At 43.1% G+C, this 24,208-nt stretch overlaps 1 protein-coding gene across 2 annotated transcripts in view; it reads right to left on the minus strand.

Moving 5' to 3' along the window:
• Ano2 (anoctamin 2) overlaps nucleotides 1-24,208 on the minus strand; it is a 341,337-nt gene that overhangs the window by 264,542 nt on the left and 52,587 nt on the right. For both annotated transcript variants that reach the window (XM_076852567.1, XM_076852569.1), the window contains one exon: nucleotides 6,762-6,860. In XM_076852567.1, coding sequence (XP_076708682.1) covers nucleotides 6,762-6,860 — 99 coding nt within the window. The remainder of the gene's footprint in view (nucleotides 1-6,761; nucleotides 6,861-24,208) is intronic.

Here is a 24,208-nt window from a genome sequence, read left to right on the forward strand (position 1 = left end):
TTATGGACTTTAAAAGTACAAGTCTTATGAGGATTCATTTTATATGCCAATCAGACTGAGCCATGGGACACCCAGACATTTAGTCAAACATTATTTGGTGTTTATCTATGAGGGAGTCTAAGGATGAGATTAATATTTGAATCAATAGACTAAATAAAGCAGATTGCCCTCACTACTGTGTGGGAACTTGTCCAACCAGTTAAAGGTACAAATAGAGCAAAAGATGTGTATGAGGGGACTCTTCTACCTGTGTGCCTTAAGATGGGATAGCAATCTTTTTCTGTCTTTGGACTTGAATGGAAACATCAGTGCCTGGGTGTTGAGATTGCAGACTTTCAGACAAGAAGTCCATCAGCTCTCCTGGTTCTCAGGCCTTTGGACTTGGACTGGAACTGGTTCTCTTGGGAATCCAGCTTGCAGGTGGCAGATCTTAGAACTTCTCAGCCTCCACATCACATAAGCCAATTCCTTATAATCTCATTTCTTTATCTCTCTCTCTCCCTCTCTCCCGTTTTTCTGGAAAACTTTGATTAATAAAATCCTTAAATGCTGTGAAACAAGAGATGCTGTGGCCCTGGCCAAGCAGAGACCCTGAGGCACAGTAGGTAACATGAGCCAGGGGATGGCCTGCCTTCCTGCAAGACTTTTGCAAAACCATAGCTACCAAATCATAATCCCTAGAAAGGCAGGAACATGTTTCTGAGAATAATTTCCAATGATTTATTAATCTTAATGGAATTAAGATTTCCTCTTAAGGAGACACTCAAGCTAATTAAAACATCAAGTTTCTTTGCTTAAACTGGAATTGTATCAGGTCAGTGTGGAAACATGGGTTTTCTCAAACTAATTAGAAATCCTTAATGGCAACTTTATGTATTTTCCAGGAGTGAAAAGGAGACAATGAGTTATTCTTTAATAAATGCAATTTAGTAGATACAAATATCTCAAAATATGGGTTCCACAGGGGAGATTAAAGTACCAGTGGCATTTCTGCTCTAGTCTTTTAATCAAATGAGCTCATCAGAAATTTGCATATAGTGCTTTGCAATACAGCACCCTACCATGAACTAGAGCTTAACATTTCTTCCTCAGTTTTTATGCAAATTTAGCTTAAGAAATGGCCATATGAAGAACATTCTAGAACCTTATAGGAACTTATTGCTGAAAACATAGTCCCTTAGATAAAAATTATATTTTAGCAACAGAAAAATAGTTGCCTCTTCTGACAAATGAGCTACTTATTTCTATTGATGATGTGAGCCATAGTCTTTCCTCTGCTTTACTACCAGAATGAAATGAAATTTTGATTCATGTGCATCATTCACCCTTATTTTTTAATTTCTTTTTTTTTTTTTTTTTGGAGGGAGGTGCTATTGGGGATTGAGCCCAGGGGCACTTAACCACTGAGCCACATCACATCTCTAGTCTTTTTATTTTTTTGTATTTTATTTAGAGACAAGTTCTCATTGAGTTGCTTAGGGCCTTGCTAATTTGCTTAGACTGGATTTGAACTAGAAATCCTCCTGCCTCAGCCTACCAAGGCATTGGGATTATAGACATTCACCACCACTCCAGCCTTATCTTTTAATTTCTACTATCATTATTTCCTGCCTCAGCCTACCAAGGCATTGGGATTATAGACATTCACCACCACTCCAGCCTTATCTTTTAATTTCTACTATCATCACTTCCCCCAATCATGATTCTTTTTCACTTGTCTTCTTTTCTAAATTCACATTCATTTTTTTTCATCATAATCCATCTTGAGTCTCATTTTGGAAAAAAAAAAACTAAGATATGAACCAAATAAAGTCAGGTTCATGAGGGCAGGGACCATGTTAGAGCTCACACTTGCTTTCTCTCCCTTGCTCTCTCTTCCTTGAAATAGGTGACTTCAAGCTCTCCTTCCTGCACAGCAGGGCCTGAGCAGTTCTCCTGCTGGCTTTTCCTGGGGACTGCATTGCAGACCTTGCACATGGAACCATCATGTTTAGGAATGTCCCAAGGTCCCGTGCTCTGAGAAGCAGAAATCCCCCAGGATGTAGTCTAAAGGCCATCTGTCCCTGCTTTCCCACAGATTCCATGTCTGGGCTTCTGGTTGCCTTGGCAAAACAAAGAGACAGGGGCTATTTCCCCCAGTACTGCAGATGCTGGCTGTGAAGGAAGAGAGAAGGGAAAAAGCATCACTATGAACGACACAGCAACAACAGTAATAATGGTGGCTATCATGTAGAGCATGCCTCTATGCCAAGCCTTCTACCCAAACCTTCACTGCTCCCTGCTACAGCCCTCCAAAATAATCATTACTCTTGTTTGGGAGATGTGCAGGACTCTTGACACTGCATTCCTAAAGACGTATAACCTGCTGGAAATTGAGAGCATTTTCATGCACACAAAGGCTACATAGGCAAAGTCCTTACAGGATCCCCAGGACAGTGAACAGAGCTGGCAGACTGAGCAAAAGTGATATTCACCCATCCCAGGCATGTAACATGTCTGTTCTTCCAAATTTGGATGGATCAATATGATTTCATTGACAAGAAAGTTCCTTCTAATAGCCTCCACTATCAACCCTTCATCCAGTCTCAGGCTAATCTAGGGGTTTGGGGAATGTAGATGTCAAGGGTGGAAAAAAAGGGTGTTCATTCATACAAGTAAACAAGTGAATGAGAAAGAAACATCACTGTTGACTACAATCTAGGAGGAGTACGAAAGCACCTGCCCCAGAAACACCCGTTTCAAACCTTCTCAGCCTGTTCTGGGCCAAAAGGCCAGGCCTTCCCACCCTCCTGTGCATAGACTTTTGAGTGTCCCTCAAAAAACTCTGGCTGTTTTGCTGTTGTTTTTGGAAAACAAATGCTTCCTTCCAAGATTCTCCCTCCCAGTTAATATCTATGCTCAGGACTCTGAGTCCCTGGATGCATTACCATGGATTTGTCCAGGTTTGCGATCGACTTCGTGATTTCCTCCCCATCTTCTCAGTCTCTCTGGACCCTGCTGGGTTATGATCCAAACCCCACCGGCTTGGAGGATGCTTAACTGATCCCAACCCATGCCTCATTCTTCCTTCACATTCCCCCCGCTAGAATGCAGCTCTCTGTAAATGTGATTTATTCTCATTTTACTCCTATCCCAAACCCAATGAAAAAGTGAAAATGCCACTGAGCCCAATGCTGGCCCTCCACAGACTACCCTGTCCTTCCTTCCTTCTCCATGCCCCTCTCTCGCTGCAGGTACAGAAGTCAGCCCACATGGCAACACTGGGATCAGAATTTCAGGTTGGTTTTTACAAACACATGCATCTTACCCAGCATACCAAGCTGTATCCTCCTCATTTGCTTAAAATACCCAAAATGAGATCAACTACAAGCCACTGCATTCTATGAGTACATAGAGGACCTGGGGCCATGTGGCTGAACCTGCAGAAGGATGCCAAAATAGTCCACCTGTGTCAAGTCTGGGATCCAGAAACACTGGGTTATATTCGCAGCCTGTAGGAGCAAGACAAGGCTTAGCCTCACCCCAGGCTCCCTAATCCACCAGTTTGACAGACTGAATCTGTGCTCTGCTGATGGGCTGCTGTTGACATAGGATTTGATCACTGCTCTGAAGTCTGGGTCTGTATACTCTTCCTGTCACCCTGTGACTACCAGCTCCCTGAGGGCCTGAGCTATTTCCTTAGCCTCAGTGCCTCTCCAAAGACTTCGCATAGCCAGAGCTCCAGCAGTGTTGGCTGCCTATTTGGTCAGGAAGGAAGTTGACTGGGGGACTAGGAATTGAGTGTACACATAAAAATGTTTGAGAAAACAGACACAATGACAAACCCCAGCATTTCAACAGCACTCATTGGATTCTTATAATCACCTAAAGAAGAATGGGGCAGGTATTATTATGCCCAAATTACAGATGAGGAAACTGAGGTTCTGAAAGAGAAAGTAACATCTCCAAATCACACATTAATAAGGGGAAAATGGAGGCTAAAATCTGTTTTGAAGATTTGTCCAGTGCAGTTTCCATTACCTTATGCCACCAGAATAAAAAGGCAGGAGGGAAACCAACACATGGCTGCTTTGTAATATATCCTTGCCTATATCAACTCATGTACAAATTCAGGTCTAACCTAAACTATAGATGGTCAGTTCCAAATAGCTGGTGTATAGGGGCACTGAACCTCTGAGAGCAAATATGTCCTTTATGCCAAACTAGGCTCTGAAGATCTGAGCCTGTGACAGGACAAAGCAGAGACCAGAGATAGGAATGACTGAGGGCTGAGCCTGGGAATGAGGAGGAGAAGGTAGCAGAGAAATGAGAGGGGTAGAGTTCTGACTGGTTATGCACAGAACAGAGAGGGAGGCTAAGGAAGTTGGAAGGGAAAGAGAAAAGGAGAAGGAAAGCCTGAGAGCGAAGGAAGGTTGAGGAGGAGGGCAAAGAGGAAAGGCAGGCTGAGTCGGGGCTGGGCGAGGGTAGGTTCCCTGCCATAAGGATCACCGTTGGAGGTAAAAATGTCATGGGATATAGAATTTTGCTCACCTACTTTCCAAGGATCAGCCAGCAAAGATTAAAACAGAAAACTAAATTCAAATAGAATGAGATTAGGAGAACATTAGCTGTTCAGATAAATCAAAAAAGAAAGAAGAGGAATATATAGGAATTAGAAAGAAAAGAGAAGCAAAAGAGAAATGAAAGGATTGGCTAAGTTAGGTGCCCAACAGAGGGGAGCAGAAGCCTCCACCCAAGGCTGAGAATTGGGTCACACTGCCAGGAGACTGGGAGACTGTCAGCTGAAGGGGAGCAAAGGTCCAGAACAAAGATGTGCCTGCATCTGAGGGCAGTGGTATTAGGAATGAGAGGACAATGGAGATGAAGCACACAGCAGTGAGACTGAGGAGGAAGGACCAGGGCAGTCCTTGTGGATACTCCAGCATGCCACACCCCCACCCCATTTACCTTTTAGAGGCAAAACACTTGTAGCTAAAATTCATATTTTTATTTGTTCATTGTTTAATAGGCATTTGTCCATCTTCCACTGAGGTATGGTTCATCTTAATAAATCTGTAAGAACAGAATCTACTGCTTTTTTTTCTTTTTAAGCAGGGGATTCATGATGGCCCAGTCACATGTTAGTGTTTAAGGAGTGATTTTTGATGGAGACAGTAGATCTGTTGGCAATAAAGATGGCATTAGCATAGCCAACAATATAAATCAGAATGGCGTTTGTTACAGTTTGGATATGAAGTGTCCATCAAAGACTCCTGGGTCCCAAGTGCAGCAACGTTCAGAAGCAGAGATTTGGGAAAGTGACTGAATCATGAGGGCTCTGATCTCATCAATGGATTAATCCATGGGAAATTTCATAGCTGCACAGACCCCTGGAAGATGGTGAAGACTGTAGGGAGTGGAACCTAACTGAAAGGAGTGGGTCCTTGGAGATATGTCCCTAGACCCTTTCTCTCTTTTTGCTTCCCAGCTGCCATGAGCTGAGCAGCTTTCCTCCACCACACCCTTCCTGCAGGATGTGCTGCCTCATCTCAGGCCCAAAACAATGGAGCCAGCCAACCATGGACTAAAGCCAAGAGTCAAAATAAATCTTATATCCTTTAAATTGTTTTTCTCAGGTATTTTGTCACAGTGATGAAAAACTCACTAACACAGTGTTGCTGAATGTAGTGGGAAGTGGTAGTACAGAATGCCATAAATATGGACTTCTAGTAAAGGTGGGGAACATAAAAATCATGGTAATGATAGTATGATGAAGAGAATCCCTGCAAAACTGTTACCACTTCTGAAACAACACTACGGGAATATGAGAGAGACAGAAAGAAAGTGAAAGAGAGAGAGATCATCCACAGAGCACCCACAGTTAACCACATTACCAACTGCTCCAGGACCCTCCCTAAGAGACATCTCAGGTGGTCAGAATCAATCACAACCACTCCTTTCCCCTAAAATGCCTTTAAAAAAAAAGTGAAATCTATAAACACACTTCCTTTCTCTTTGGAGCTGTTTGCTGGATTTTTTTTTTTTTTTTTTTTAACACAAAGAGACATGTCACCTAGGAATTCCATGGGGATATTTTTAAGTTGTATGTAGACCATTCTAACTGAAAACTACCTGACATATCAGCTCTACCGTGTGACTCTCAACCCAGGTGAGCAGCTGAACCTCCTGGTATTTTTCACAATACTGACACCAGAACCTCATTCCATGCCAACAGACTGAAACAAAACCCCAGAGGTGGGACACTGGCCTGAACACGTTGAAAACACATCCCAGATAATTTTAATCAGTTCACCTTCCATTTCATGAAAGAGATAAGTGAAATTCACCATTGCACAATCTTCAGTGATAGAATTAGGACCAAAATAGGTATCCCCACAGCAAGTTTGGTGCTGTATTCCCTGCACACTGATGACCCAGGCAGCATGGCTTGCCATCTACTCGCATTGCTATATTCACTCTAGAAAAGTACCTGGCATTTCTGGGACCCCAAGAAAAGCAGGAAAGGAGTTGTGACAGAAATGAAAAATGGGCCATGTTTGGTTTCTCAGGAAGGTCAGCCCAGAAAGAGCTCTGAAATGGAAAGATTTCTCTCCTCATACTTCCCTGTCCCACCCACCTCATGGCCACATACTTAGGATCCCCAGGGAGATAAGTGTGATTTCAATTCCACAAAACCCACATCCCACCTGGCCCTAGTCCCAAACTATTCACATCTATCCAGCCCTCAGGAAGCCCAGAACCCAAGAGAAACATTGTCATACTTTTTTGGTGGGAACTTTGATCTTCAAGAATTCTGCCTCTCTGGCCAGCACCTGCCACGGGGCGTGTATCCGGACAAAGATGGATCCCTGGCTTTTATTCTGCAAGGTACAAAGAAGGAAGAAATGGAAACACTTGTAAGGACATAGCTTAAATTCCTTGTTCCCCAACTCTAGAAGCCCAGATTTGTTGTTCTTCAGTTTCTTGTTTTGTTTCCTTTAAACTTCATTAGGAACCAATTCCCTCCCACCCCATATCCAATTCATATGTTTCAGAAATGTGCTCATCAAAAAAAAAAAAAAAAAAACATAGGGTTGTGCTCCCAAAGTGTGGTCCCTGGAAGTGTAGAGACTTCAGAAGGAAAGAAAATGAGTTGAAACAATTTTTTCACAGATTTCAAACATAAGCAATTATAATTTTCACAGAAATTGCTTTACACTCTTAATAACCATTGGTCAGTTTACCACTGGCTAGCATGCAGCAAATAGCCTTCAATTTGTCTTCATCCACATGTGTTTATTGTTCATTGTTCAAGTTTGTTTTTCTGTTCTACTATTGCACTGTGTTATAGTTCCAAATCACACATGTGGTCTAGCTAAGCCTAAGAGTCGTGATATAAATAATAATGCAAATAGTACAACCCAAAACAATATTATAAACAAGAATTCTAAGCAGGGCTCCAATGAAAACACAGAACATGAATCTACATCCCAGAGCAAGTGATTGTGCCACGTTGATGTCACTCAAAAATGAAAAGGAAAGAAACTGTGGTGATGAATATTAGAAAATTAGGTTTTATTAACTGAGTAATCCATTTGGCCTTGGCTATTATAAATATTTGTCATATCACAACAGGGATTCATCCTTTTCCTCAAATGAAATCATTTTTTCCCCAAACACACACAGGAAGAGAAATACTTTCTAATATTAATTTGTGTGTGTGTGTGTGTGTGGTGCTGGGGATTAGACCCAGAGCCTTGTGCATGCAAGGTAAGCACTCTACTAACTGAGTCATATCCCCAGCCGTAATATTAATTTAATCAATTTTGTCACTAAAGAATAAAAGAGACCAAAACCAATCAGGAAAAACTGGCAAAAGTCTCATTACTGGTGAGACACTTCTAAAACTATTTAACTGCAAAATTCATCACCAATATTATGTCCAGAGAGAAAGTGGAACAGACTGATGGCATTCCTTCATCAAATGACTATTGGAAATCACCATAAAATCCATGCAGTGGAAAGATGCTAGTGTGCTGTGTCATTCACATTGGGATAGAGCCACTGAGGGACAGAGTGGAGATCAGGACTCAGCAAGGGTGCCGCACAGAGAGAAGTGCTCCACAGCTCCTGATTCCATTTACCTGCTGAATATCCATGTTCCAGGGAAAGGAGGTTTTCTGAAATTTTTTTTTTTTTTTTTGGTACCAGGGATTGAACCCAAGGGTGCTCCACCATTGAGCCACATCCCCAGCCCTTTTTTTAATTATTATTATTATTTTGAGATAAGTCTCACTAGGTTGCTTACAGCCTCACTGAGTTGCTGAGGCTGGCTTTGAATTTGTGATCCTCCTGCCTCAGCCTCTGAGTCCTGGGATTACAGGCATGCGCCACCATACCCAGTTTACCATGTAGTTTATGAAGCAGGATGCACAGAGGTCAGTGCCGAGAAGGAGCCGACTCTGTTTCGAACAAGCACAAGCAGGTGGTCCTTTTGAAAATCATTCCCTGGCTTCATTCACAGAGACGACTTTTGGTTCATCAATAATGCCCTCTGACCTTGGTTTAGTGTTAAAAATAATGGTGGAAACCATCTCAACTCACAGCCTCTGACTGTGCCTTTCCAGTGTGCTGGGTAGAGAAACAGGTGGCATGTGGAAGACCGTTTTCCCCAATGAAGGACACTATGAAGCTACATATGTTTTTGAAGTGAAGATAAAATGATATTTTATGGAACTCATAATGCAAAGGAAGATTATTTCTGTTATTTTTAAGTGTTGGCCCCAAAGTACACAATCTCAGTAAGTCAAACAGACAGAACACATCCCACTTCAGGGACGAAAGCTCATGTTGATCAGGTAGAAGAAAGGGGACTAAACCATCCAAGATTTCCCAAGACAAATGTGAAAGAATCACATAATCTAGAGTTTGCAAATACCTAAAAATAATAACAAATGGCCACAATGCACATTTATCAATTGTGTCTTATGTGCCTGAACTGAGCTAGGTGGTTACATGCTTTAGCTCAACACAATATTCACAACCGTGATGTAAGGCCAGGTAGCATCATCTCTATTTCTCAGAGCTAAGGAAACTGAGACAGAGGACATTTAAATGATTTTTCCTAAAGTTATACAGGTAGTGAAATAAAAATACTTTTCAAATCCAGGAAGTTCTTGCTCTGGTGGTTTTTCTCCTCTCATTGAAGAGAGACATGCCATATTACTGAGCATAGTTAAAAACCACATCTAAGAGTTGTAAAAGCACAAACACTCATTTTCAGACTATTATCAAATCACAGGGTAGATAAGGAATCTGTACAGCAGCCCTAAGATGAAGCACTCAACCTTCCAGCTCCCAAGTGTGACTTTGTTCTAACAAAACACTGAAACTGGCCTTTAGCAAGAAACCTCTCCAATTCCCAAGTCCATCTCTGGTTGGAATCTCCCAGACTACTAGGCAGAGTCATCGATCACTTGCTGCTTTTCTAACTGTAATTTAAGCTTTTCTGATTCAGTAATAAATGAAGGATAAGAAAAGAAGCCATCTACAAAGTGGACCTGAAGCCCCAGTTCTCTCTCTCATAGCTCCAGAATTGATGCTTTTGGCGAAAGATGGCAGACAGTATCATCCCTTTCACTAAAACGAAATCGAGACATCATTAATTGTAATACATTATGCTTTGTCTTTATTTCCTAATTGGGATGAATGTCTTTTTAACCTTATCTAGACGTGGTGGTTTGGGTGTGTGCCAAATGTCCATTAAGTGGGTGCAGATGTTCAAAGTCTGAGGAAGATTAGGGACGCCAAGAGTCAAATTCCATGACCTTAGTGGCAGATTGCTAGCTGTCCCCTGACAGTCATTCTCATTTTTCTTTTCCGGTTCCGGGAATTGAACCCAGAGCCTCACACATGCTAGGCAAGTGTTGTACCCCTGAGCTACACCCGCCACTCCTCATTTTCTTCATCTCTGACTAAGCAGACGGCCATCTAAAATCAAGAGTACATCTCCCTCACAGTGAGGTATTTCCATAACAGTAATTCTTGGCTGATGTGGTGTAGGTAAAATTGTGAAGCAGCTTCTGTCAGTCTTCTTCAAAGACAGCAAGTAGAAGCCCTTCATCTTCTTCCCTCCCCTTAATCTCCTGCCTGGAACATGGATATGAGCATCATAAACTCCGCAGTCAAACTCCAGACCAGCAACAGCAAAGGGTCAAGAGAGAAGCTGAGTTTGACCCCATGGAGTATGGTAGCAGCCCAGGACTGCCTCCTAGATTTTTTATGAGAAAGAAAAAATTCTACCTCGTTTAGCCCATATGAATGTAGAGGCTCTGACCATTTCAGCCTAACCTTATCCTAATGCAAAACGGCTTCCCAATCTGGGGACATTAATTTTCTCCAACAAAACAGGCTGCTTCTCCATTTTCCCCAAATAGAACTTGTTTGAAATGAAAATAAAAGCTGGAATGCCATTTTGTGGTGCTAACATCTACTCATCATGTTCCTTTCATGTCATGCAATATTGTTACCTTCTCATAAAAAGAAAAACATGCTCTGATGTGAAATATTAGCTGATGTGAAATATTAGCTGGTGTGACTGCCTACGTCTCCTGAAGCACAAACAAATGCATGAAAAACCCTGAGTAGAAACATCACCAAATGCAGAAGCTCTTTTTCACTAACTCAGGGATCTAAAATTGGAGGTTAACATGTATTAAGAAAAAAAAAGTGACCTTGTTTTCTAGGTCCAACTGATGTCCATCCTTCCATTTTTGGAGTTGGATTCTTTCAGGCCAAGTAGGTGAATGAAAAGAGCTTGGAGCTGCTGATTCAAACAGATTACAATTTGTACACTGGGTTTTACAGCTGGGGGACCTTGGGAAAGTCATTTAACCAAATGATCTTGTTTCTTTACCTGCATAAGGAGAATGAGAAACATTGAAAGACTGTTGGAAGGATTAAAGAAAAGTAGGTGAGCCGTGCACAGTGGAGCATGCTTGTCTTCCCAGCAGCTTGGGAGGCTAAGGCAGGAGGATCATGAGTTCAAAGCCAGTCTCAGCAAAACTGAGACACTAAGCAACTCAGAGAGAACCTGTCTCTAAGTAAAATATAAAATAGGGCTGGGGATGTGTCTCAAAGGTTGAGTGTTCCCTAGTTCAATCGCCAGTACCTCCCCCCAACACACATACGCCAAATTTTTTTCCATCTATTCTCTTTTTTTAAATTGGTTTTTAAAAAATAAATGACAGCAAAACGCATTACAATTCTTATTACACATATACAGCACAATTTTTCATATCTCTGGTTGTATATAATGTATGTTCACACCAGTTCGTGTCTTCATACATGTATTTTGGATAATGATGTCCATCATATTCCACCATCCTTGCTATCCCCCTGCTCCCTCCATCCCCCTCCAACCCCTCTTCCCTATCTGGAGTTTGTCTATTCCTCCCATGCTCCCCTCCCAACCCCACTATGAATCAGCCTCCTTATATCAGAGGAAATATTCGGCGTTTGTTTTGGGGGGATTGACACACCAAAATTGAAGGGAGATAGGGAATAGAGAATAGGGAGCAGGGGGAATGAGGAGGGAAGGGAAAGAGGAACTATTGGGAAATAATACTGGCCAAATTTTCTTGATATATTGAATGCATGTATGAATATATAATAATAAATCCCACCACTATATATAAATATAATGTACCAATAAAAATATGGAAAGAAAAATGTTTCCAGAATTCAAGGACAAGGTCAGAAGACTTTCTGAAACTGACATGCAAGTTGGCATAAAGTGTGAGATTGGAGGATACAACCCATCCCTAAAAGAGGTTTCATAAATAAATAATGTGTAATCAATATGGTTGGGGGAAGCTCCCAAATCTCTTCAGGCAATTAAGATTAAAGTTTATGCAAAATGAGCTGTAACTATAATTTGATTCTGGTCATCAGAGAAAGGAAAATCAGTGCATAAATATTTCTGCAGGAGAGCCCAAGCATGTCCATCTATGGCATACAACCATTCCAGGGGCAAGAAATATGATTTTACATATTATGACAGAGCAGTTGAAATGTCCCACAAAACTATGCAATGCCTTTCACCGTGATGCCATTTTCACAAAGCTCTACAAAATCTATTTCTCCAGTCCTAGGTAATAAGGAGAGGAGCCCAAGAAGAGGGTGTTAGTGTTCTCATCAAGAGAAATGAATACTCCTCAATTATAATCTGACTTTGGGATTTACTGGTCTCTTGTAATTTATGTTGTCAAGTGGTTTCCTGAACCTGTTCACCACTAAGTACATCTACAGAGAACTGGCTTCACAAAGAGGCAAAGTCAGAACCCCAGCTTGAATCCAAGTCCTGCCCAATCAGCCAGTGTTCTACCCTCTCTTAACCTCCCTTCCTTCTAAAGTTGACTCAGTATCAAGCCTGATGATACGAATGTTATCTAAAGCACCAACACCTCTCTTGCTCCTCCCCAGCTTCCAGCTACTCAGCCTTCCTCATTGATTTCCAACTGCTCCAGCCAACTTCCCACCTCAGGACCTCCTCATGCTCTTTCTCCTCCATTGCAAAGTTCTCTCCACCCCCAGTCCCAGGAAACTATATATAAATATTTGGATCTCAAATTAAATATTCTTTCCTTGGGGTGGGCTTTCCTGTACCCCCGGATTATAGTTGGTCCTCTGCTCTTGCCTGCATAGTTCCTTGCCCTTCTCCTTCGTAGCAGTGACCCATCAGTTGTCAGTAGGTGTTGACACCTTCCTGGATAGACCTGATGCTCCAGAAGGATGGAGAAAGCATGTATCTTATTGATTGCTTTGTACCTGGCATGGAGTTAATGCTCCGTAAATATTTACTGCAACTTCAATACATATACACCTGGTGGTTCTATTTGGATCCTGTGACCACTTTCCAAAAAGTGGCAATCATAGCCCAGAAAGTAATTGGTATGTTGTGGCCAACAGAATTAAATCTAATTTAGTTTTGATGAAATCATTTAATTATTTGTCTTTTCTGAATGTTTCTCTCATGCCAATTAACTAAAATTACTCAAGCCTTCACCTGATCATGAACTTTATAAAAAACTGAGAGAGCTTCTCCAGTCCAATTGGTAGCCCCAAGTCCTCACTGCATTTGCAGTCCCTGCTCCCTGTGCAATTGCACAAACTTATTCTTGTGCTCATGAAAGCCATCCTAAACAGAACTGAAGCTACACAGACCTGGAATCTCTCTGCCATAATTATCAGCTTATAGGGGTATTATAACATTAAAGAGATGTATCGGGGATGCTCTGGAAAATAAGACAGACTTACAGTGTAAAGATTTTTGGTATCTTAACTCATCAAGCATTAGAGTTCTATGGTGTCATCCAACATCTCCATACTGACAGCTCAGGGTTGAGCCAGAGAGAAATTTCATAGGAGTGAATTGATTTGGCCACAGGACTTTTGATTCAGAAAGCCCTCCAAGGATACCAACATTTCTCAGAACAAATGAAGACCTGGATCCTTGTAGGGTGATTGTCTGGACTTGGAGACACAGCTAAGCACCAACAGAGCCAAGAATGAAATCCAGGTTGCCTGGCACCAGGATCCATCCACATTGTCCATAAGGGACAGGCAATTCTGCAGCCCCTCCCTTCCCGAAACATTAGGTAGCTAGGGCTGGAGAGTAGGGTTGACTTCTACCCCCAACAGACTCTCTCAGCACTCCTGCTGCTGCTCCAGGCTCTTGGTGAGATGGGGCTGATTGTTTGTCTTCTTGTAATCCAAAGATTGTATGTGGCTTCACAAGACCACGTCTTCCCTCTAGAGAGACAAGAGTGAATGGGAGGCAGCCCCAGCCAAACATTGGAAACTGATACTCCACAAGCCTCCTTCCCCACAGTCCTGCCAAGCCACCTCAGTGCTGACCCCAGAGGCCTGCGTGTACTCTGGTCCCAAGCCCTGCTGTGAGCTGAGAACGTCAGCTGCAGCACATCATGGCCTGAGAATGGGACTGTCAGAGGAAGGGTGGGGAGAGGAGCATGGAAGGAACAAAGGGGGAGAAAAGAGAGACAGGCTCCCATAGACTTCTCCAAGATATTACCAACCTAGGTACCTGGGATCAGCAGGGACCAAAAAAACATGGTCCCACAGTGAGAGTGAGAGAACCCCAGGGAACCCCACACAGATGGAGGAGCTCTACCAAGCAGTGCTGAGGTTGCAGCTAGGAAGCCATTATCATGGAATAAGGAAGAGTATGGATAGCCTTGGGATGGAGGTCTTCTGACACAAGAACAGGGATTTATCTGAGATTGGTCTCACAACTGCTTTGCTCAAGGAACACCGTCATCTATCCATGTCATTGCCTTAATCGCCAAAGCCTTAACTTTATTGCAGCTCCAGAAACTCCCAATATACAAAGAGGGACCTCCCAGAGACACCACAAGTTGGCATTAGGCACAGGGAAGAACTCCCTGTCAAAGGGAAGAAAGATGAAAACTTGCTCCTGGGAACTTCTTGGGTGAGAGCAAGGAAATCACCTCTCCAGGATGAGGATGATGGTTATGATCAGCAAAGGCAGAGAGCAGATCCAAAAACTCACCAAGCCCTGTCCCAGACCCTAAAAGACCAGAAATAGGACCCTCCTTATGAAAAAGGCTTCCCTTAGTCCCCGACTAAAGACTGGAAACTACCCAACCGGAGACTCTTGGAAATGGAAACTTAGCCACTCTTGCCATACTTCTGGGCACCAAAACGGGTGGGCACCCAGAAGAAATGGTCTCTGGAACTGTCATCACACTCAGCACTCTTTGTAGAGCTTCGCAGTGCACTCCAGACAGGAGTCACCCAGGAACCACTGCTCAAAGTCCAGCTGAATCAGCAGCAGCAGGGCGCAACCCAGGGAAATGGAACTCAGACCCACCACCACAAGGGTTAAGAGAACCTGCTCCCCACCTAATCCCTGAGCTACAGATCCCCCTGAGGGCAGCTCACATCCTGAAAGGATCCACATGGGCAGTCAGCAGCCGAGTGTGACGTGTTCTCTGAGCTTCGTTCTACTTCAGAAACCCTACAACTAGAAGAAACAGGGAATATTCTTCACCACCACACAAGACAGGCCATGGGGAGGCCATGGATTCCAGGACCAGAGGACCTAGCCTTGGGCACCAACTCTGTTACATACCAGCTGGGCCATTTTTGACAAACCACCATGACTCTCTGAGATGAAGGAACATTGCTAAAAAAAACTGCCAGTAACAATACCACTTGGAGGGGTTTGGTATCTCAGTGGTAGAGCACTTGCCTAGCACTGTGAGACACTGGGCTCAATTCTCGCACTGCATATAAGTACATAATAAATAAATAAATAAAGGTCCATCAACAACTAAGAAAATATTTTTTTAAAATAATACCACTTGGAGGAGAGAAGAACAGACTACAAAAGGACATGTGGAAATGTTGGAGGTGGTGATATATTCATTATCTGGACTATGGTGATAGTTTCACGGGTATATACATTTGCCCAGGCTCAGTAGATTACATACTTTAAATATTTGCAGTTTATTTTATATCAATTATAATCTCAATAAAGGCAGAGGAGAAAGACATACAAGAGTATAAAAGAATGCCACAACTTCCCACGACTTTTTTGTTTAAAAATATGATTTTTTAATGAAATGTGTTATTTGTTACATAAATATACTCATTTAAGTATATTATATATTATGGTTTTTAATTAACAAATATTCAGAAATGAAGGGTGATTCCATGGTATCTCAAGATCAAATGAGATTTTATATATATTTAGGTACTTTGTAAACTATAAAACATGCCCCTGGGCCTTTTTAGTAATCCCACCATGGGGGAAATCACAGCTAAGCCCACCGAGGAAATAGTCCCTGACACATAACTGAACAAACCAATGTTTCTCTTGGGAGTTTGCACTGCTGAAAGTAACAGGCTGATTAAAATCCAATAGCCAGAGATAAAATTTCTACCAAAAAAAAAAAAAGTCTAAGAATCCGTAGTCCCTGAAGATGTTGGCAGAAAGGACAGGGCCTCTCCCAAAACTAAAGAAGGCTAACAACTGGGCTTCAGGTACATAGAACCATCTGCAAACAGAGGAGAAAAGGTCATAGATAACCATTTGGAAAAAACAAAAAGAAATGCTGCCCTTTCCCATTCATCACAGTAAAACTATTTTGAACAGTCCACATCCTGCAAGTGGAATCAGACTGCAGACTCCAAACTCTGTGTGTGCTTCCCACTCGCCCCCAGCAGGACACTAGGAGCATTTCACTCTGGAAGGAGTGGAAGGCAGATAGACAGTGATGGGCAAAGGGCACCCCAGTTGCTGACTGGGAGATATTTAGACCACAGAGGACCAATGGGTCCTGGTTGGCCTGGGACGGTCCCAATTTATTTCCCTTGCCTCATCATACCATCTAGTCTAACATCTAGCATTTTAAAAAATGCCTCGGATTGGATAATAAATCCCAGAGTCTTTCTAAGGATCAAAAATGAGCACCGCTAAGTTCAATAGCCATCAAATCTATGGGTAGGAATGTCCACTATCTCCTTCACGGCCTTCATTTCTTTGACCAACGTGAAGAGAGCAACCTTTCCATGCATTTAAAGGTCCGTTATATTATCCCTAAAAGTATCCCTATCCCAACTCAAAACTTATGATTCTTAAATTGTACTGCCTTCTTCCCACTCCTCAAGACACTTCCATAAAACTTCCATGTTATCAGTAATGAACTCCTCACCCCAGTGATGTGCCCCAACCTTCTCTTGGTGGCGACTCACCTCTCCCCTAAGGAATATCTTCACTATTTTCCTGTGATTCAATCATTCCAACATTTTTCAACTCAACAAGTATGCATTGTGTAGTAACCGTGTGCTCAGAAATGTGCTAAGAGTCAAGGACACACAAAAGAAATAACAGCCATCATACCATCACACAGTCTTCAATCTTTTTGGAAACCAGATAAATGATATCTAATACAGGAGGAAAATGACAATAACGACTAGGGTTATTAGTGTCCAAAGGGACAAGAAAACTAATGAATGGTCATTTGTTCTTTGTCTCCCCTTTCACCCATCAGATTTTTTTTTCATCTCCTAGATCTCAGTTGCATGTTTTTAGTAGAATTGTTCCCTTCAACAACTCCAGAGAGAAGGCTGAATAGCTTGCAAACTCACCTCATCCATCCCCTTGACCACAATGATTGCATTACAAGCATATTTCAGAACTCATCAAAACCAACAGGATTCAAGGGAATGTTGGCCAGGGTTTTGGGGGAGAGAAGCTTTCTCTGTCAGACTCTGAAGAGGATGGGGCAGTCAATTCACTTGATAGAGGAAAGGTCTGGGCCAGCCAAGGGGTTATGCAGTAAACAAGGGATGAAGTGGACCATACAGAAGGTTAAGCACAAAGATTTCTGGAGAAGCAGGGGATCTTTGGGGCTATTATTTAAGCTGCTGGATCAAGTCTCATCAGCCCTGATGGTGGGCTTTCTGGTAACCTGAATTTATATATGTTTCCTTTGATGTTTAAGCCAGTTTAAGCTGGTTTTGTATCAATGCAACCAAGAGTTATGGACTAGAGGAGGCAGAGCCAATGTTATAGGGAGTTATACTTTGAATGCCTTGTGATAGGATTTTCACATGCAGAAAGAATTGTGGATGGCACAGAAGAGAACGAACAAGATGGGCAAAGTTTCAATGAGGAAAGAGCACACATATGGAGACCAGCCTGCCTGAAGCAGAGAAGCAGCAGGAGAGCCAGGATGCTGAGATACGGGCTGTGGTGGCCATATTGTCCACCAGGTGGCTGTTGCCCATGAACCTCACAGTAGTGATCTTGATGGATCAACCTGTTACTTTCACCCAGATTCATTCTCTCTTCAGTGAGATAAACAATGATGAGAGAGTCCCCTTAGTGATAGGACCCTTGGAGAAACGTCTTTTCCTTTGTCAAGAGTGCTCAAGTCAAGAACTTCCACTCATTCTCCAGTGAGACAAACAACAGTCCATCTGCTCTGGAACTGGTCTAGCTGTGGTCCAAGAAAATTAAGGAACAAGCTTGCCTGTGACCCTGTGCTGATGGTGGAGGCAGGGTTCTGTCAGGGCTCTGACTTTCCTTCTGGGGACCATCAATCCTTCACAACAGAGATCCAACCGAGAGGCAGGGTGGACTTCAAACATGTACAAACAAGCTTTAAAACCTTCCACAAAAACTGATTACATTCCAGCTTGGCAGCACACATCTCTTATCCCAGTGACTTGGGAGGCTGAGGCAGGAGGATCACATGTTTGAGGCCAACCTGGACAACTTAGCGAAACCCTGTTTTAAAAAATAGAAAGGCCTAAGGGTATAGCTCAGTGGTAAAGCACCCCTGGGTTCAATCCCAAGTACCAAGCAAGTAAACAAAACTGATTATAAGCTTTCATCAGCTGAAGAACTCTCTTAAAACAATATTTCAAGAGGTTACATGTTTGAATTTAGGAGAGACGCAGCCCCACCTGCTCAGCTCCTCTGGAGCCTTGGTGTACCTCTGTGGCACAAACCTCAAGAGCAGCACCATCCCCTTTAGAAATGGGTGGAGGCTCTCAATTGTCATAGTGGCTGGGGAGCAGCATTAATATTTAGCAGATAAAGGGAAGGACATCAAACATTAAGAAAAATTATCCTTCCTGATATATGGGACTCCCCTGAGTCTCTATGCTTAGGGAGCTGTTGTTGAAAACCACTTGTGCTGCCCTGCAGACTCCTCAGCCTGAATTAGCTCTGGTATTTGCAATTATCACACCAGTTCCCTGCCTCCATCCCACCACACTCTGATTTGAGAGATTTTAAGGTAGAGTTCAAAGAAGTCAGTTTAATAATGAAAGCCACTGAGATAGCTAATGTCTATATCTAGGATCTGATATTAATGAACTGATCAGGTACACTCAGGAAAAGTCCTATCACTGTGATGAAAATAATAAATAGTGGACTCCCCAAAATACCCAGATAAGCCCACCTGCCTGGAGTGCTACAAAAATAATCCATTAGCCTAGAGTGGTTTTGGTGACAAGAGAAGAAGTAGCTAGACTTGCTGAGAAGCAGAGTACCTTAAAGAAACTCAGATGAAAATCTCATTCTTTTTCTTCCTCCCTCTATAATCAGGGATCGATAACAAAATCCCTCTGAGTTTCGGTTTCCTTTTTTGTAAAATAGGAAAAAATAATAATAATTGAAGCAGCGGTGACCTCACAGAGTTCTTGTGAAGATCAGCGGTAATGGAGGGAAGGTACCTAGCACAATGCCTGGCACACAACAGGTACTCAATGGTAATAATTAGATTCTGCAGATGGTGTTCTCTGGCCAGAGGAATTTGAATTAAAGGGGTTTGTGCAATCCAGTTTCCAGCATCCTCCCTTTTTTCCCAGAAAAACCTGGCTCCTGGGGCATTTTTCCCTATATGAGGTGAGAGACCAGTTTGGAACTTGTCCCCTCCACACAGCCAAAACAGGCTCTTCCACAGCCGTGACCCAGTGCACACACACTTGGATCTAGCCCTGCCTGAGACTGCCTGTCCTTCCCTATAGCCTCTGGTCTGGAAGAGAGGGGTCATCAACCATGCTAATTAAATCTGCAGATGATAACAAACTGGGCGGTGTTGCAAACAGCACCAGAGAGGATGGGGAAATAAATGAGAAGGGACCTGGGGAGTTTAGAAAATATGGGACAGGAAATAACAAAATGAGATTCAATGCAGAAGAATGCAAGTCACTCCAACTGGGGGAAATAATTAGAAACATAGACAGAGGAGGGGAAGAAGATGCTGAAAAAAGACTGAGGACATGAGTTGGATAGACACAGGTGGCAAAAGAGTGAATGAGCAAGAAGTAAGAAAGAAGCTGGGCATGGTGGCGCACACCTGTAATCCCAGCTGCTCAGGAGGCTGAGGCAGGAAGATCATGAGTTCAGAGCCAGCCTCAGCAACAGCAAGGCACTAAGCAACTGAGTGAGGTCCTGTCTCTAAACAAAATACAAAAAGAGCTGGGGATGTGTCTCAATGCCCCCGAGTTCAATCCCTGGTACAAACAGACACACAAAAAGAAGTAAGAAGAAGTGGGGGCCAAGAAGCCTGGAGGTAAGGCCACACAGAGAAGGTGCTGGTCATGACTAAGCTGCTCCCTTATGCCCCCTCCAGCAGAGCCACTCGCCATTCTCCAAGGCTCTCTTCCAAAGACCATCTCCACAGAGGCTCAAGCTCAAGTTGCACCTTCTGCAAGAAGCTTCTTCCAATCTCTTCACTTAGCACTCACCTGTGATAACAGTGCTGATTGTGGGCACCTTCCCATGTCTGCTAGGTACCTAGCACAATGCCTGGCACACAACAGGTACTCAATGCTAATAATTAGATTCTCCTGTCTGCCTCCAGGGGGCAAAGACCTAGCTGTGCAGCTTGCTAAGCCCATGGTAGACTTTCATTAAAAAATGAGGGTTGACATTATCTCAACTAACATGACAAAGAATTGCTCTCTTCAATCCCTCATGGGTCGAAAGTGTACCCGAGGCCCCTCTGTTGTTATCTCTGTGCTCTCAACTCCAAGACAATGCCTAGTGCATGGTATCCCTGAATCAAATACATGTGGTATGTTTGGCCCTTACTTGTGCCAGAACACAAAGCAGAGGTCACCTGGGGTCCAGGAAAAAGAAGATAACTAACCAGTTGAGGAAAAATGATGGGGCAGATGCATGTCTCCTGTGACAATGGCTCCTCCAATTTAGCCATGTCACAGTTGGTGTCTTCTCCAAGACTACAGTGTTCTCCCTGAGGCACCTGCTGTCTTTCACTTGAAAACTTCATGATCAATAATCACTATAAAAATAATCAGGAGAATAAGGTATAATTCATGCTCAGGGAATGTGTAGAAGTCTCTCTGGCCTAGAGAGAAATCTAATTACTATCTTGGGTCACTTTCCAATCAATGTTGTTTTAGTCAGCTTTTTCACTGCTGTGATTAAAGGATCTGACCAGAACAACTGTAAGGAGGAAAAGTTTATTTGAGGGCTCAAGGTTTCAGAGGTCTTAGTCCATAGAAGGCTGGCTCCATTTCTCGGGGCTTGAGATGAGACTGAACATCATGGTGGAGTGAAGCAGCTCACATCACGGCAATCACAAAGCACAGAGACTCCACTCTCTAATACAAATTATATTTCCCCAAGTTATGCCCCCAATTAACCACTTCCACCAGCCACACCCTGCCTGCCTCCAGTTACCACTCAGTTAATCCCAGCAGGGATTAATTCACTAATTAGGTTAAAACTCTCACAACCCAATCATTTCTCCTCTGAACCTTCTCAAGTATTAAGCTTTTGGAGGACACCTCACAAAACCATAACAAATGTCTTGTGAAGAAAAGCAGAAGTCCCTTCATAAGTCCAAGAATACCAGGGTTCTCAATAAACCTGTGTGTTTAAAGAGATGAAGAAAGCAAATACTAAAAACTTGCTTTGGCTCAGCCTCCTTTGGCACTAGGAAAAACAGGAGGGGAAAGTAAACATGAACCGTGCTGAACAACCCCCTTAGAGAAGCCCAGGGATGAGGCTGTCCAAGCCAACAGGACTCTCCACCACTGTGAAAGCCCACAGTCTGTTCTGCACCTCTGAAACCACACTGTTCCAGTGGGGCTTGCCTCTCTGGGGCAGTGAGGAAGACAAAAGACACACTGACGAGACATAGAGACCAGGTCCTGAAGCCAAGTCTGGCACTTCTCATTGTGGCACCTTAGGAGTGATATAACTGAGCCTTCCCTGAGCTCTGGTTTCTGCTTACCTGTGAACCTCTGAAAGTCCCCTTCCCCTGAAAGGTCCTTGATCCTCATGAAGGGCAGGAATTCTCTCCATACCTCAAACTAAAGAACTTTGCTTTCAAGCATTTGGCTGCAAATATAACGTGATGGGCTGCAGAGTTCCCAGGCTCCTGGAAAGACTCAAGAGTGAGCCAGTACAGAGACTGAGCCTGGATTCCTTCTTCTTTCCCAAGAGTCCCTTCCCTTCTCTTATTCTAAAACTTGAAAGAATCAAAGATCCTCTACTCAGGGTAAGGCATCACTGCTGAATGAAAAATACAACAGATACCAGCTGCAAATACCACTATTTATTATGCTTAGCAATAATACTACTATGGCTACATGCAGGTGTATAGATCATGCACTGAACAGAAGAACTCTGTTCGGGGGCATGAACTGTTGAGAAGGTATCTTTTATTTAAAAATAGTATGTTTACTATGATAGCATTCTGATTGATAACAGTAAAATGTCCTGATCAAACATAAGCAAAACATTAAGACAGTTTTCAAAAAATACACACTATTTTTTTTTCAAAAACAGCATCTTATTAAATGACCCAAAGACACCATGTGGGCCAACTGAGGCCCCATCTTTACCATGGATGCTGACCCTCAGAGAAACAGCCAGAGAGAGATGATAGGAGCATTTTATATCCTTACTTCTGCCCCAAAGCAAAACCTATACTTAGGAATATAATCTGAAAAGTCATCCATAAGGGTTGTAAATGACAGGAAGACCAAAGCCAAACCAGGGGATATTTACATTTTCTAAAGGATCAAATAAAATAATGATCCCTAAAGACTGAGTCTTTGTCTTTCTCATCACTAAATCCCAAGCACCCAGGCACCTAGCACAGTGCCCATAACAGAGTAAGCACTCAAACAGCCCACTATAACAAATGGAACCAAAGGAAATGTACGGAAATCCAGATGATTTCAGAAACACACAGTGGGTGTGTGTTTAAGGTTTCCCCGCTGTGTGGAGAGGGAAGGCTAGGGGGTTACACACTCCTGAACTCATCACCCAAGAGATGCACACCGGCCCAGATGGAAGTCCAGCTTATCTTACTTAGAGTCCTTGATGGTCTTCCCATAGCACATGTTCAGGAAAGCTGCATACATGTGTCTTAGACCAGAGAAAGTTCAGAATGTATGATCTTCTAAGTTCTTTTAATTCAACCTCCAATCAACAGAATCAAAGAAGCAGTGCAGAAACTAGTCCTGGGATGTCAGCCAGCTTCTACCAGGACCAGGAAAATGAAATATGAGGAAAATCCATTTTCAGTTACTCCATTGCTCCCTCTCATGGTACCCAGCTGATTTCCAGAGCTCCCCATCACAGCTTCCACTTGCCTGTAGCCTTACTCTATGTCCTGCATATTCCCTTACCTGGGATTACCTGTCATTCAATCCACATCCTTTCCAGGTAAGAAGGCCCTAGGATGACCGCAAGGAATTTATACTGTGACCCAGGATTCCTTACTTGGGACTTACCAAGTGACTGTTTTATCCATTGGTGACAATGGCCTTAGAGGCTACTAAAGATCGGAACTTGCCCAGCCATACTGTGACAGGGGCTTCCAGTGATTAATGGCAGACATCAGGGCGCACTAGGAGCCTGTCAGGAGAAAGGGTTTAGGTCCTTGGATCTTTCTGAAGAGGTCCAAATCATGCTGCCTCAGGGCAATTGCACAACTTCATGAAAATTCTAAAAACCACTGGATTGCATATTTTAGAAGGGTGGATTTAATTATATTAAAATACACTGAGCTATTCATCACACAGTACATAAATGCACCAAAACATCATACTGCACTTATAGGATGTACAATTATTATCTGTCAATTTTTTTAAAAAATTATGCTATCTATATCTCCATTTCTACCCACAAAGAGGGCCAGGTTTGTCAGGGCTCTGTGCAAGCTCCTTGAATAATATGCTAGGTGTAATAAGAAATGGGCCATGAGAACATGGCGGCAGGCGCAGAGAGATTAAGTCTCTGACCTCTTCAGCTGCGCGGCATAGGGAGTCGTAAACCGTCTAAATGCTGTTTGCTCAGGATCACTAGGCAATGCTGAGCTGACGTGGATCTGGGGCGAACAGTCTGGGCCTCTCAGAATTCAAGCTCCAGTTCGCCTGCTTCTCGCAGACAAACCACTGTGACTCAGGACTAAACAATTCCGCTGAAACAACTGGTCAGCCCTTCTGCACCTATGGAGGTAAATGCCAACCGAGCCTTCATAGGCAGTGGCCACAGGATTGAAACGGGGCTTGGGAGAGCCAGTCAGGACCCACCCGTTGCATTGGTCACCCGGCAAAGGGAAATGAACTGTCGCCATTTGCATGGGATACCACCATGGCAGAGAACTGACGTCACCAGAATGCGGCGGAG

The sequence above is a fragment of the Callospermophilus lateralis genome, chromosome 4 (genome assembly GCF_048772815.1).
Source record: "Callospermophilus lateralis isolate mCalLat2 chromosome 4, mCalLat2.hap1, whole genome shotgun sequence".
In the NCBI taxonomy this organism is placed as follows: domain Eukaryota; kingdom Metazoa; phylum Chordata; class Mammalia; order Rodentia; family Sciuridae; genus Callospermophilus; species Callospermophilus lateralis.